Raw genomic sequence first — 15318 nt, 5'->3', positions numbered from 1 at the left:
ATTTTGACCATCTGCGCATGCACGAGCAGTGAAACCCGAAGTAACGCGCTTCGTTACTTCCGGGTCACTGCAGACGGAGCGCAACCTGAAAATATTCACCCTGAAGCTACTTGAACCCCAGGTATGACTATATTTCATACCTTCAGACTATGGGGAGACAGATTCACTCCTTACAGAGCCCTGAAAAGCAACATAATCTTGAAATAGCTAAGGCATGGGCTATTTCAAAAAGGTTTTTTTAAACAACTAAAACAGGGGCTACTCTTAACAGGGGTCCTATAATGAATGTGTAACCTATCCAAATATTCAGGCACATAGAATGCAGCCACTCCCACAAGCCTAGGCTGCAGCTGTAGTACTGAAAAACTTGCAATAATCTGAGAAATATCTGTGGATAAAGAGATTATTTTGAATTACAGTTTATGCAATGAATCCTCACAGCAATCCTAACATAGAAAGCAAGGCATAAAAAACTGCATGTGGGAATTTTACTTGTTTAAGCATCGCACAAAAGATCTAGCTTTCAATAACGCTCTTATTAACTGACATCCTCCAAAAGCACTTCAACATTATCATTCTGTAATTTGCAGGAAAACATTCTTACATCTATGAAGTGCTACTTACTATTGTTCTAGCTCCACAGAATGAACATACTAATAAGTTATAGAACACTAGCAGCCCTGTACCTGGCTTTGCTTGGGAATTCTAAGAACCAAAGAAAAAAAAATCAAATCAGAACAGCTTTGAAAGGCTCAGTCTACCATCTTGATTCAATATGGCACCCAAGTCTACTAAATATAGACAATCTTCCTCTTGTTCTCAGGAACCATTATGCAAGCATTGGTTAGAATTTCTGGTGATGCTAGGAATGTTAACAAGAACCACAATTAGAGTTGTTCTTAAAGTAGTGGTTAAAATCGGGACAGTTCTGAAAAGTTCGGTTCACTACCTTGATTAAAAATGGTGTTCAGTTGCATCTAAACACAGATGAAAAACTTACTCCTTGATCTCACAGAATTTGTTTACGGTATCTTAAAAGCAAAGCTAACTAATAAACAACTTTCCAAAATAAACAGTGGATGCTTTGCCACGTGAAATTGTAAAAGGATGACAACAGGCTCTAGAGGCTCTGTTTTACTGCTTATATATTCTTTGTTTGACAAAGGAAATTCAAATCTATACTTAACAAAATTACAGGACTTTGTACAAGTACAAATGCTTAAGGATTAAAAGGCTGACTATTAAAAGCAATAGTTTTCTGAGAAACAGAAAATTGACAGGAAGTCATGCAACAAGGAATGGTGTCACATTCTTAATCTACAATTATAACTTCTTCTTCAGGAACTTCCGCATCCTGCCATAAACCATATGCAGTAGTCATACCACCACAAAATGGAAATTCCTCAATACGCCCCCCCCCCGCCAAGGAATTACAACAGAGGCGATCAGTTACAGAACAACCAATAATAGCTTGAACCCAGAGTTCCCGTGAGTCGAATTCTGCTCATTGAAAATTCATGCAGAAATGAGAGATTTGAAGGGACCCCTGCAACTCACTTTCCCCAGTATTATTTTCCACCAATAAGAAAAGTTATTACGATTATTTTTTTAATTAAATAATTAATGTTTTAATGACATCTATATAGCTTCTGGCAGGGCGAATCGGCCCTCAGCAACATTTGATGCTCCCCCTGCCTTTGCGCTGCGTTTCCAAAGCTGTGTAAGCAAGGCACTGGGCTTTGAGGAGGCATGAGAGCTCCGACAGGGTCCTAGAGTCCCGACTCCTCTTTCCCAAAGCCGAGTTAGCTCTTACTCAGCTTTGGGGAGGAGGCGGGAGGGCTACAATACCCTGCCAGAGCGCCCCCCGACATACAATAAGGCAGTTTGCAGCCCACGGGTTCTGTATCAAAGTGCTCTTGCTGTGAAAAATTTCCCTTGATATGAAAAGTCGGGCCACCTTGGCTTAGGGAGTGCACAGGGATATCTCTGAGTTTGAATCTGGCCCTTGAACTGAAAGTGGTTACCCACTCCTGGCGCATACGAAGGGCGAGCAAGGTTCAGACAGGAAGCAAATGGCAAGAGAGCTGGAAAAGGTGGAGAGAGAAGAGAAGGAAGACTGGTCTTTAAGAACCACAGTTTCTATTAAAAAATACATACAGGAAACATAATTTTACTCTGTACCACCTGTTCGTGTACCTGGTTAGTGTGGGTTGCTTGTTGGCCTGAATTTCTTTTTCACATGAATGTTTGAGTACTTGGCATTTGAAGGCAGAGGCACATAGACTGTCACTGACGTTTCTTGAAGGATTCATCATTGGGGTGAAATTGACATCTCCATCACACACATATTTCCCCATCTACTGATGGATAAAAGTACCACTATGAATCTCAGTTTGCTAGGGTAAAAACATACTTTAGTTCGGCTATTGAGAGAGGAGCCACAGTAAAAGTGCCAATACATATTTTGGCTAAGATGATTTGAGCACCTCTTTGGTATGGAAGCTAATAACCCTAGCCTCCCCTACATGCTTAGAAAGGATGCATATGGGCTCAGTTTTCATGTTATGGCAAACGAAAGTTAATGTGGTTTACTGTGAAGACACGGAGGTGGACTGTTTTTTCCTTCCTGCTCAGGCTAGAAAGAAACAAACCACACTCCCTGGCTTAGTTTTATGTCTAAATGAGGGAGCATGGTTTGTTTCGCACCAACCAACCATAACTAGTCCATTCCCAAATCAAATTCATCCAGTTAATGTATTTGTAAATACTTTTGACATTCTCTTTACATCATATCTCAATTTTACAATGCAATTAAGTTCAGACATACATATCGGTATGTTGTAACAACTTCCAAAGCAATATAATAATATTGATAAGACTATCAAGGGTTCAGCCTCATTCTTCCTGAACTTTATTCTACATGTCCTGCCAGAAATCCTCAGTGACAGAGGTTAATGGTGCCATTCAGAACGTGAATCGTTCAACCCCTGCTTCTGTTTCACAGTACCCAGGTTAAGGTGATTATTCATGTGAAATGTCAGGTGTATACTTTGCGGAATGAGACATCTCCTTATATCTATTCTATTGATTCTACTCTCTACCTATTCCTTGGATAAGGGTGTAAGTTCTCCCTCAGGAGTTGTCAGTGAAATGTATGCAAGCTGAGAGAGGGTTATACCAAGCTACGTTTTACTCACAGTAAACCCACTGAAATTAATGGAGATAAGTTATTCACACCGATTAATTTAATTTAAATGGGTGTACTCTGAATATTTTTAACAATGGATATAACTTACTGACTGTAAGAGACACTAGTCTAGAATGTCTGAATCAACGTAGTCCTTTTACATTTAAGCATCACATCTGGCTACAGTTGAAATAGTGCTATATTTTCTTCTGTAATAATAATAATAATAATAATAATAATAGCTATGTGTCATGGACTGGCTGGATGCAGAGGAGTGTGAGGGGCACTAGCTGGGAACCCCCAAGGCAAGAAGGCTCAGAGCCAGGGGACTAGTGGTAGGATCACAATGAGTAGTCCAAGGGAGAAAAGGGAGATGACTGGGAGGAACAGGTGTCAGAAGCTGAAGAAGCAACAGGGTTCAGTGAGCAGGAAGATGCTGTGGCAGAGGAGGGGGTCCAGGAGACAGAGATGAGGCAGGCTGCTGAAGAAGCCAGGGAGTCCCCCCCCTTGTGCTGCAACCAGCTCCCCTCCCACCCCATCTCCTAAAACACGCAGAGAATTGAAAAGAGCAGAGCAGAGATTGGTTATGTGCAGATGCAATTTGTGACTGCTTGAGAAAGACCCTGGAGAGAAGGAGCCTTAGAGAGTGTTGAGAAGTTGGTAACCTTCAGTCCTTGCAACTGCCTCACTGGAACAAGACCTACTGGGAGGAGTTACTGGGATCTCTTTGAATAAAGAGCCAACTTCACTGACGCCATGTTTTTTATCTCTGACCTATGCCTGCCACTATGGGCCAAAAATGGCAACTCCAACGCGGCAGCTAAAAAAGCCAATGCAATTCTGGGCTGCATCAATAGGAGTATAGCATCTAGATCAAGGGAAGTAATAGTGCCACTGTATTCTGCTCTGGTCAGACCTCACCTGGAGTACTGTGTCCAGTTCTGGGCACCACAGTTCAAGAAGGACACTGACAAACTGGAACGTGTCCAGAGGAGGGCAACCAAAATGGTCAAAGGCCTGGAAATGATGCCTTATGAGGAACGGCTAAGGGAGCTGGGCATGTTTAGCCTGGAGAAGAGGAGGTTAAGGGGTGATATGATAGCCATGTTCAAATATATAAAAGGATGTCACATAGAGGAGGGAGAAAGGTTGTTTTCTGCTGCTCCAGAGAAGCGGACACGGAGCAATGGATCCAAACTACAAGAAAGAAGATTCCACCTAAACATTAGGAAGAACTTCCTGACAGTAAGAGCTGTTCGACAGTGGAATTTGCTGCCAAGGAGTGTGGTGGAGTCTCCTTCTTTGGAGGTCTTGAAGCAGAGGCTTGACAACCATATGTCAGGAGTGCTCTGATGGTGTTTCCTGCTTGGCAGGGGGTTGGACTCGATGGCCCTTGTGGTCTCTTCCAACTCTATGATTCTATGATTCCTTTTCGTGACCAGATCGAAAGGCATCTAGAAAAATGATCCCATTCAATAGAATCATAGTTACATCACTAAATCCCTCTTGATCACCTTCCCTCCAAAACACGGTTTTGGCATCTGGGCGGCAGTTATCAAGCAGAATTGGATCCAGGAAGATCCTCTTTAAGAGTACTTATTAGACCTTAATAAGAGAGAGTATGAGGAAGACATGGGGACGGAACAAAGGATTGCAGTTGGTGCATAAAGCCAGAAATTGGGATGAAAATGACAGGAAAGATTTACATTTTCTTCCTCCTGTCCCTCATACAGCAATGCCTTGAATTTTCTTTGGATGCATCATATTTGATTTTTTCCCAGCTGCTAAAGAATGTCTAGTGTATCTCCTGGTTATTTACACCTGATGCTTAAGTAAATTTACCAACCCACTAGAGTAAAGCATTCCACTCACATTTGCAGGTTTGAGGCACACACCTTTCCGCTATGCTAAAAATAAGAATGGTTCCTTTTTCAATTTGACATCGGTGTGGGAGAACCAGACTTGAGAACACCATTTTTAAACAAAACAAACCCAGATCCCTGTGGTCCACAAGCTGGAACTAGTTATAAAATGGCAGCGCAAGAGTTCAGAAAACACTGGGTGAAATTCAGACAGGCAGCAACAACTAACCTAAGTGACACGGATCGCATGAGTAAAATGGGTTGTGTCCACCAGTGCTGCTCCTTGGTAAGGATGGGAGGGAAGCAATTTTTGGTGATTCTCCCTCCCTCCTGTAACTCCACACCCAAAAAATGGCTCTGGAGTGTTGGGGGATTCTCCAAACCAGATTTAGGATGCCAGGCGATGTGGCAGGTCGGTGGTAGAATGGCTTTCCTCTCCATTCTGCTGACAAAAGTCTTTCCGTTAGCTGAGTTGTACCACAGGATACAACCCAAAGTTATTATTTTGTTGTTATTCATTTCATTTCATTTCTATACCGCTTTATATTTTTAAGAAAAAAATATCCAAGCAGTTTACAAACTACATTAAAACATCAAATAAAACAACCCAGAATAAAATATTACAGAAGAAAGCCAAGTATAAAGTGTACATTCAAAGCAAGATAATTAACAGAAAACAAAAAAATTATCTCAAAGATTTTGGAATAAAATATTACAAAGGACCTCAAGTACAGAATGCACATTTAACAAAGCGAAGCTTTATTTTAAAAAAAAAACTATTTTAAATGTCTTGTTTCCACCTCTTTGTGTATTATAGCATTAAATACACGAAGCGTTGGAAACAAGACATTTAAGACAGTGGGGGAAAGGCCACAGTTCAGTAGCATGCAGAAAGTCTCAATCCCCTCCAGAGAGGCTGGGAGAGACCCCTGACTGGAACTCTAAAGTGCTGCTTCTTGTGGGCATTGGCTGTTCTGAGCTAGAGGGACCAAAGGTTTGCCTTGGAAAACTTTATATTCAAAAGAACTATACTTTCATAATATATAACTGAGAATAATATATGTACAATCTCATGCTTATTCACTTTGTTCCTTATAGACAGCTCCTGCACATGTTTCACCCTGTGAACATTTAGGGATCTTCCTCTGTTTCACTTCAGAAAGATCACACTGACACACATTGTCCTCAGCAGTATACAGCAGGGGGAGGCAACCTCAGGCCCGGATGTGGCCCAATCACCTACTCAATCCAGTCTGCGGACGGTCCGAGAATCAGCATGTTTTTACATGAGTAGAATGTGTGCTTTTATTTAAAATGCATCTCTGGGTTATTTGTGGGGCATAGGAATTCATTCATATTTTTCCTCCAAAATATAGTCCAGCCCATCATATGGTCTGAGGGATGGCGAACCGCCCACGGCTGAAAAAGGTTGCTAACCCCTGGTATACAGAGAAACCTCTCTCAGCAGCCATTCTCCCTCACACACACACACACACAGAAACGGAGAGCAGACAAAAAAAAGACAGCTACTTGAATAACAGTCACAACAGAATGGAATGCCTCCCTTGTGTGTCTCACAATCAGCCAATCACATGAGAGCTACTACCAAAGGAAAAACCCCAAGTTAAATATACACAGTAATTTAACATAAGTAAACAGTCCCATTTCAAGAAATTAAACCATTATCCTTAACATAATCTGCATAAGAAATGGACAGTCAAGATTCTCTGAGCTGCATATTAACGAGGGTTTAGTGGATTTGAGCATGATCATATTGCTTCATTTTCTCACCTAAGGTCAGATATGCCAGGCAACTAAACATCACATGATAAACTCTACTTTGATTGAGTCTTTTGAGACATTGGCAGCTGCAGAACAGTTTCAGCCTAGTTCATTTTGCTTCTTCAATTAACCCATCACCACATTCTATTTGCATGCTAATGAAAAACTAAAGTGACGTCTTTCAAGATTGGCAGCAAAATAAAATCTCAAGAATTACTATTGAGTTCTTGTCTCTTGCTGGTTTCCTTCATATGCACAAAGCCAAAGTCTGTTTAGCCTCACTATGATTTGTTCAAGTCTCCAAACCCTGCTCTGCAGTTAACCACGGCTTGCTTTGGCCAACAAACCACAATCTAAAACTATGATTTGTTGTTAGCTTATGAATCATGTTTTCTTTTAAATATGGCTTGGTGTTATGTTTGAACCTTGCACCTTCCCTTAACCATGGTTTGACTGCCCATCCTGTCCAAGATGTTTGCCATGCTACAGAGTCTCAAGGCACAAATGGCTCGAGCGGCTAAGTTCACTAGGCTAAGTTCACTAGGCTAAGTTCACTAGTTCACTAAACTAAGCGGCTGTTGCTCACACTTTCGTCAAAGGTTATCTCAGTGTTTCCCAACCTTTTTTGGGCAAAGGCACACTTGATTGATGAAAAAAATCTCGAGGCACACCACCATTACAGCCCCGTGACGTCAGCGCGCAGCGTCACGCCGGGAGGGACGCACGAAAGTGTAAGTTTCAATTTTTTCCCCTCCCCCTTGCCGGAGAACCTCCAAGCTTTGGGGGTGGGGGGGGGGAGGAGGCAGCAAAGCGAGGGACTGAGGGACTCCTCCAACTCCTCCTCCTGCTCGTCCACGGCCGGGTAGAGCCGCTTGAGGCGCCGCTTGAGCTCCTTCTCCTGCTCGTTCAGGGCCGGGTCGCCGCCGTGAGCGGAGGCGGCATGGGGGACCCCGCAGGTCAGGGCGAGTCGGCTCGTCAGCTGCCACGACAGGAGCAGGGCGGACGGCGAGGGGGTGGCTGGGTGGGGGAGATCCCCCTCGGATCTGCTCCCTCTCAGGCTCGGTCGGCGCTGTCACGAAGCGAGACGAGGCTGGAAGGCGCCGCTCTCCTCCTCCCTCCGCAGCAAGCGTGGCCTGGCGCGAATCAAATCGCCGCTCCTGTCCCGTGCGCTCAGGTGGGCAGCTCCAAAGGGGCGCCCGCGTGCGCCGGCTTGGGGTGGCTGCCCAAGCGCCTTCTCTCTCTCGCCTCCTCCCACGAGTTCGGGGTCAGCCTCCCGCTCCTCCTCCGCTTCCTCCTGACAGCCGCCGGGGTCTTTGGTCGCCGCAGCCTCCCGTCCAAGAAGCACCTTCGCCTAGGCAAGGACGCGCGCGAAGCTGGCGAGCGCCGAGGGGTGGGGCTCTCGCGCCCGCCTCCCGAACCAGGAGGGCCGGGTCGCCGCCGTGAAGGAAGGGCGCCGGGGCGCTGCTGCTGCTGCTGCCGCCGCTCCCAGCAGGCATGGGCCCAGCTGAGGCGGCGGCGGCTGTTGTGGTGGTGGCGGCGATAGCGGGCGGAGGAGGGGGCGGCGGCGGGGCCGAGGTGGCCGGCGGCGGCGGGGGAGGCGGCGGCGGGTGGAGCAGGAGGGCGGCCGAGGCCGGTGAGGGAGTAGGGTTGCCCGGGGCTTGAGGAGCCGTCGCCGGGAGTTGCTGCTGCTGTTGTTGCTGCTGCTGCCCGGACATGCCGGCCTCCTCCTCGTCCGCTGTCTCGCGCTCCTCCCTTTTGCGCGCGCTGCCCCGCCGCCCCATTGGCCGGGTCCTGTCAGCTGATCCTGTGTTATTTCCTGTGTGTGTGTGTGAGGGGAGAATGGAGAGAGAAACCTTGGCACCACCACCGCGGAGCCGCCCCCGGCTCGACGCGGATCCTCGCCGCCGCCGCCCCGCCTCTCGCCGCCCGACTCGTGGCACACCAGGCAAGGTCTCGCGGCACACTAGTGTGCCGCGGAACACCGGTTGGGAAACAATGGGTTATCTCACTCCTAACTCTTCCCTGCTCCTCCATGACAAGCCCTTCTTTGCAAAGCAGGCAGCCTTGCTTCTCAACAATGAGAGGAGATGGCTGCAGTCCAGTGAACATCTATAAGGGTATGAATGGCATAGCAGCAATGTAAAATTGTATAAAGTAGATGAATAAATGAGTAAATTAAATTAATATGGAATAGGCAGAAAATATAAAAAATAAATTTAATGAACCTCAGAAAGAGGGGGAAGGAAGTCAGGTTTCAAAATGTTAAAATGATTGTAAAATTATTGAAAAGTATAAATTTGAAAATCATAAAAAGCAATATAAAATTGAATAGTACACTAGCATAGTCAAAATTACTTGTATTTTAATTACTTAGACTTAGATTGAAAAACACAACAGCAATTCAACTGGGAGTGGTGGTGGTGGGGAAAAAAACAGAAATCATTAACACTTGTAAAACGGCTAAGGCTTAAGTAGTTCACGCAGCAACTCCACAAAATCCTAGGAGGATAAAACCAAACAGTGAGTTTTCAAACAAACCTCAATCCTCCCCATAAAAAGCTTGCAGCCTGCAGTTTGCAATCGGTTCCTCTTCTGCAACCACTTGGAGAACAATCCACACAGTGCCTGGACATCTCAATAACGTTGTCTGAACCTACTCAATGATCTAAGCTGCTTTGGGCATTTGCTTTCACAACACATTTTAGAGGTGGTCTTTTATGATCAGTGCTAAGGGGCTCTGAGATGCTTCTTCTAGAGATCACGATTCTAGGGAGCTCTCACCAAGCTAAATGACACACTGGGCAGCGTAGGTGACCCACAGGTATGGTCTGCAAATTCCTTCTGTCACAGACACCCTCCCTCCCTGGCAAGCCTAGGAGCCAACTCCTAGGGGGTGAGGTCTCTTTGGTCCCTCCCAATAAAATATTTGCGAGGGCTGGGCCTCCCCAAAATTGATGGGCATTGCCATTCAAATGGTCCTTGGAATCCCTTGACTCATGGCAGAAGGCACCCCTGAGGAAAAAGAAACAATAATAGACAGAGGAGGAGGTTGGGGTCTTTAGTGATCTTTGGTCCTCTACCAACATCCAGGAGAAACTCACTCATTAGTTTAAGGAAGATGCCATTTTACCTGGCTCTCCAAGGAAATGTTCCAGCAGAGCAAGGAAAAAAGGAATGCCTTGAAAACGAAGAACAAGGAAATCATCACTCACAGCAAATGCTCAGGAGTGGAACCCAGGATGATGCTCACCACAAGCTGGCAACCACCCTTCTAGGTAGGAGAGACGCGACTCCTGGCTACACTGCGAGGAGTGGCATTGTGTTCCTAAGCAGCATCAGTAGAACAATTCAGACCAACTTGCATGAGGAAACCAGCCTGTCAAGGCAGACTCCTCACCCCATCCTAGGACTCTCAAGGCAGCGACAGGTGCCAACTCTGCAAAGGCCACCATGATCAAGCACTTCTGTTCCTTGGGCAGTACTCACAGCAGCCTTTTCCAAGTCTTGGACTGACTGCATGTGGTACCAACCCAGTGAGCAGCCCAAGGTCAGCCAAAGCACTATCACTTGGGACACAGAAAGACTTACAGAAGAGCTGTCTTCAAACACCTCCAACATCACTGTATACCAAAAGTTACTATTGCCTAAAGAAGCCATAGCAGTGCTCTAGAATGAAGCTTTTGGTGCTCCTCTTTTCCCACAATAGGTTAGAGGCAAGAACAAGAAGGGAGGCAGGCACTGGAGGAATTACAACATCTTCTGTTACCACTCAGTCAGTGCAAGGAGACTGATTAGAAGTTGAAGATCTATCCTGCAATGAGTTGGCACTTGCACGCTGGCGGAAGTGAACAGTGGGACAAAGATCCAGCTGACTTTTGAAGATGCCAGCTACAACTTTCACAGCTTTGAGCTCAGAATCATTGTAGAGCTGGAGCATATTCTGGGTGGGAGCTTATTTACAAAGTAGAACTTCCCACCTTTTCAGAAGCAACCTATTCTTCCTCTTTTTTCTGCTTGTTTTAGGTGGCACAGACAAACAAGCTGAGGAACCTGAAAACTGTACTTGCCTTCAGCAACAGGAAAAAGAAAAGGTGCTACTTTCTCACAAATGAGGCTCAGGTGCCAGAAGTGGACGCAGAGATGGGTGGGGGTTGGGAGTAAGTGGCAGCAGAAAATATTCAAGGTGATCTTGTTCCCAACTGCATCCTGCTAACACACATTTTCTTTTTGTTCAGTGTTTGATGATGTAGTAGAGAAATAATGTAGAGGAAAAATAACCATTGACATCGTGCACAGCTTTTAAACAACGTTCAGCATAATAAATCTGTTTTATTCTACTTCTCCCTCAGCAGTGTGAACCTTGCCCTTTTATTATTGTTTTGTTTTTGTTTTTCATGTTTCACTTTATCCAGTTACATAACTGTTCCAGCTAATACGTATATTTTCAAGGTGAACAAAGCTCAAGCGATTACATTTATCCTGGTCACTAGGGTGACCAATTTCTAATCGTTTTCACTTGGGAGATAGTATATTTTTAATAAATTGCCACTATTACACCTGTCATACAAAAGTAAAGTAAGACATGTAACAGTCTGGATTAAAGTTGCAGGAAATGGGAAAACACTAATGCTCCTCCACATCTGTGCAGTCTTTCCACAACTACTATAAAAGACGTTTTGCATGCTTTCTCCTGCCTCTTAACACCTCTAACTTTGCTGCTTCCTTTGCTGAGCCTGCTTCTAAAAAGGTAAAGGTAAAGGAGCCCTGACAGTGAAGTCCAGTTGCAAACGACTCTGGGGTTGCAGCACTCATCTCGCTTTACTGGCTGAGGAGCCGGTGTTTGTCTGCAGGCAGTTTTTCCTGGTCATGTGGCCAGCATGACTAAGCCACTTCTGGCAAAACCAGAGCAGCGCACGGAAACACCATTTACCTTCCCGCCGGAGCGGTACCTATTTATCTACTTGCACTTGGATGTGCTTTTGAACTGCTAGGTTGGCAGGAACAGGGACCAAGCAACGGGAGCTCACCCCGTCACGGGGATTCGAACCACCGACCTTCTGATCGACAAGCCCCAGGCTCTGTGGTTTAGACCACAGTGCCACCCGCGCCCCTTAAAATATAGGTAGAAACCACTATTTCATGTGATCAGTCTGTAATGGCAATCAACTCGAACAACACAAATTTGATACAACCACAGTTTTCCAACTTCCCATTTCTTCCCCTTTGAGATAACTGTAAAAATTCCTACACATTGCAAAGGATTCTGAAACAGATTCTGAGGGCATTCTCAGGTCATGAAGGCTGCCATCCAGGCCTAACTGCTTCTCCATTAAGTGTGCATTTCAAAATGCACTCAACATTCCCCTGAGATAGTGCCTTTCACAAAAAGTTCCACAGTTTCTCACAATCTGTGTACTTGGGAGCTTGTCCACCAAGGCTAAGCATCTCTTCAAGGAATCTCTGGTCAGTTTCTGTGGAATGCCAAGTTTCCTAAGAACACAATCTTAAAATGGCTGGCATATGGTAATGATAGCAAATGCCAGCACATTCTGAAACAGGGAGGGGAGAGAGAATTATTCAGGTCACTTAAACTATTTGTACAATAAACTATCTGAGATAAAGGTCTTGAGAAAAATTCACAGGATGGCGTTATCGTTAGCTTTGACCAGATCAAGGAATATCAGATGAAGGATCTGATTTTAGGTATTTGGGATGAGTGTAAAACTAAAATGAGAAAGTGACTTTAAAAAGGTAATGCATTTAAGAGATGTAATGCTTTCAGAAACATATATTAAAGCAGTACTTCTATCTTTTAACTTGAGCAAAGAGTTAGCCATAGTGTTGCTGCATGACATGCGTCTGTTTAACATTAGTAGGTGCCAAGAAGAACCAAAAAGCTGAGAACAGATCCCCACCCCAAAATCTGGCTAAAACCTTATATATACCTAACTGTTCCTCCAGTGAACTGAGAATAGCATTTGAACTTCGCAACAGCTCAGTCAGCTAACTAAGTTGTGAAAGTGTGACTTGCCCAGTGAGCTTCAGAGCCAAGTAGATATTTCAAAATAGGTTTCGCATGCGCAATTGTAAAGCTCTCATCACAACAACACCAAGACTCTCAACCAAAGTCTCTCTTCTTCACACATGGTGTTTTTCTTACACAGAAGGTAACTGGGAGTCAGCTCCTGTTCTGCAATAATTCTACATGTGTAGAAGCAGGCTCACACATGTGTAATTATTGCAGAACAGGATTTGTGTAGAAGCAGGCTCGGGGACGTGGGTGGCGCAGTGGGTTAAACCACAGAGCCTAGGAATTGCCGATCAGAAGGTCGGCAGTTCAAATCCCCACGACGGGGTGAGCTCTCGTTGCTCGGTCCCTGCTCCTGCCAACCTAGCAGTTCGAAAGCAAGTCAAAAGTGCAAGCAGATAAATAGGTACCGCTCCGGCGGGAAGGTAAACGGCGTTTCTGTGTGCTGCTCTGGTTCACCAGAAGCGGCTTAGTCATGCTAGCCACATGACCCGGACAAACACCGGCTCCCTCGGCCTATAGAGTGAGATGAGCACCCAACCCCAAAGTCATCCACAACTGGACCTAATGGTCAGGGGTACCGTTACCTTTACATATATTTACCTGAAAATAAGTAAAACACTTTTCAACCATATTCACATCTAATGTACATTTGTTTAGGACTGCAGACACCAGTGATCAGCTGATTGGTAGTGCATGGAAAGCCTATCAACAATCAGCTGATTGTTGGGACTTTGAAAGCCCATGCACAGCACTTTGCAAGTTCTGATAAACAGCTGCTTCTTGGGGCTTGCAAAGCATTGTGCCTTTGACTAGATTTCAAACTGTACATACTAAAATGCTTCAGCTGATATCACTGTGATGTCATGTGACTGACAAACCTGCCAGTCTTGTTCCACAAAGGGGGAAGATAAAGATCAGTCCTGTTGGTGAGAACCAGTTCTCTACCCCTGAGTAAACAATAAACTCTGTAAGATTGTATCAATAGACACCCACCACTTGGCAGAGTGATCTCTGTCTGTACGGTTTCTCAGTTGTTGGTTGGAAGCTAAACCCCATGTTTAAGAAACATTTTCGCACTGATAAAACAAGATAAAAATTGCTCACCTGTCCATGCTTCCCCAGTTCCATTTCAACTATTGCCACAGGGTTGTTTAATTGGTCAGCGTGTCTTGACTGAGACTTTAAATCCACTCTCCAGCTGATGTTTTTCAAGCTATTTTCCCACTTGCTTTGATTTATAAGGCTGTCTCGAATTTTCACTCGGTGGCTTTTCCAAAATTTGGCAATAACTGCAGCTTGCTCAGTTGTGATGCCTCCTGGTTTCTTCGTCTGTGCAGTCAAAAAAGCCTCTAGCTGATTTAAATCCATGTCAGCAGAAGCTATTGACTGAAACAAAAATAAAAAAAATACATTCAGGTAGGTAGTTGTGTTGGTCTGACGCAGACAAAATAAATTGTCCAATAGACTTTTTTAAAAAATTAAATTAAAAATATAGTCTGTGTTAGTGTACTCTTGGAAAACTGAGGTATGGAATACAAATCCCTAATAACACTACATTAGTTACCACTCCTCATTCTTGCAGGAGGAAACATAGAATGGATTCAGTTAACCAGTTCCCAAAACATAATGCAGTAGTATATAATCAAGGAAGTGCGGACAGTGAACAGAAAAGGCATAAACACTTCCATAACATACATTATTTGGTCCTTAATACACAATAAGCAGCTGTGTGAACTGCATGACACTATACTTTTGTGCCTACTATTGTAGCTGCAAGCAAGGTGCCACTTCCTTGTCAGGTTCTGAGTTCAGAGTTGATTTCCTCCCCACCCCCATGCAAGTAAGCTACCTTCATTTTCCTTTGATTTCACGGCCCCTTACAATGGAGAACAGTGAATTCTGTCACCTGGGTGACATACCTCAGCCCCGGATGTACCCCATGAAGGAATTCTTCTCCCATAAGGCAGAACTTTTTCGAGAAGCACAGAGACCTCATGAGAAGGGTGAGCGGTGAAAGCTGGTTGGTATTAGCCAGCAGGTATGTGAAATTGTGGAACTCTGAATATTTTATATTTAAGCAGGAAAAAGAATAATTAAAGGCTCTTAAAAATGGAAGAAAAAAAGTTTGCTAACCTGCCTAGAATAAATCTGTTATGGTTCTATTTGTTCCAAACAGCTGCCTTCCCACATCTCACGCTATAAAATAGTAATACTTTCAAATGTTACTTCCATAATGGAAGAATAATTGATCAACAAGATGGTTTTTATATTACATCCAAAAGGAAAGCAGCCCTACTACACACACAGCAGGAAATACAAATATGAATTCATTATGTTTTCTGAGAAATAGAGTCTGACAAGCAAATCACTATTAGTTTCCTGAAACAGAACTTTTCTTTACGACAGCTGTGGCTGAGATCCAGGAATTTGCCAGGCCAGGCCATGGAGGGATTTCG

At 44.5% G+C, this 15318-nt stretch overlaps 1 protein-coding gene across 2 annotated transcripts in view; it reads right to left on the bottom strand.

Annotated features, from left to right (window-relative positions):
- The window catches only part of COMMD1 (copper metabolism domain containing 1), a 61295-nt gene that overhangs the window by 25336 nt on the left and 20641 nt on the right, over positions 1 to 15318 (bottom strand). For both annotated transcript variants that reach the window (XM_081906635.1, XM_081906634.1), the window contains exon 2: positions 13967 to 14248. In XM_081906635.1, coding sequence (XP_081762761.1) covers positions 13967 to 14248 — 282 coding nt within the window. The remainder of the gene's footprint in view (positions 1 to 13966; positions 14249 to 15318) is intronic.

Source organism: Podarcis melisellensis (genome assembly GCF_964234715.1).
Source record: "Podarcis melisellensis genome assembly, chromosome: 3".
Taxonomy (NCBI): Eukaryota; Metazoa; Chordata; class Lepidosauria; order Squamata; family Lacertidae; genus Podarcis; species Podarcis melisellensis.
Note: the sequence above shows the minus strand (reverse complement) of the source record. Positions and strands in the feature narration are given on the sequence as shown.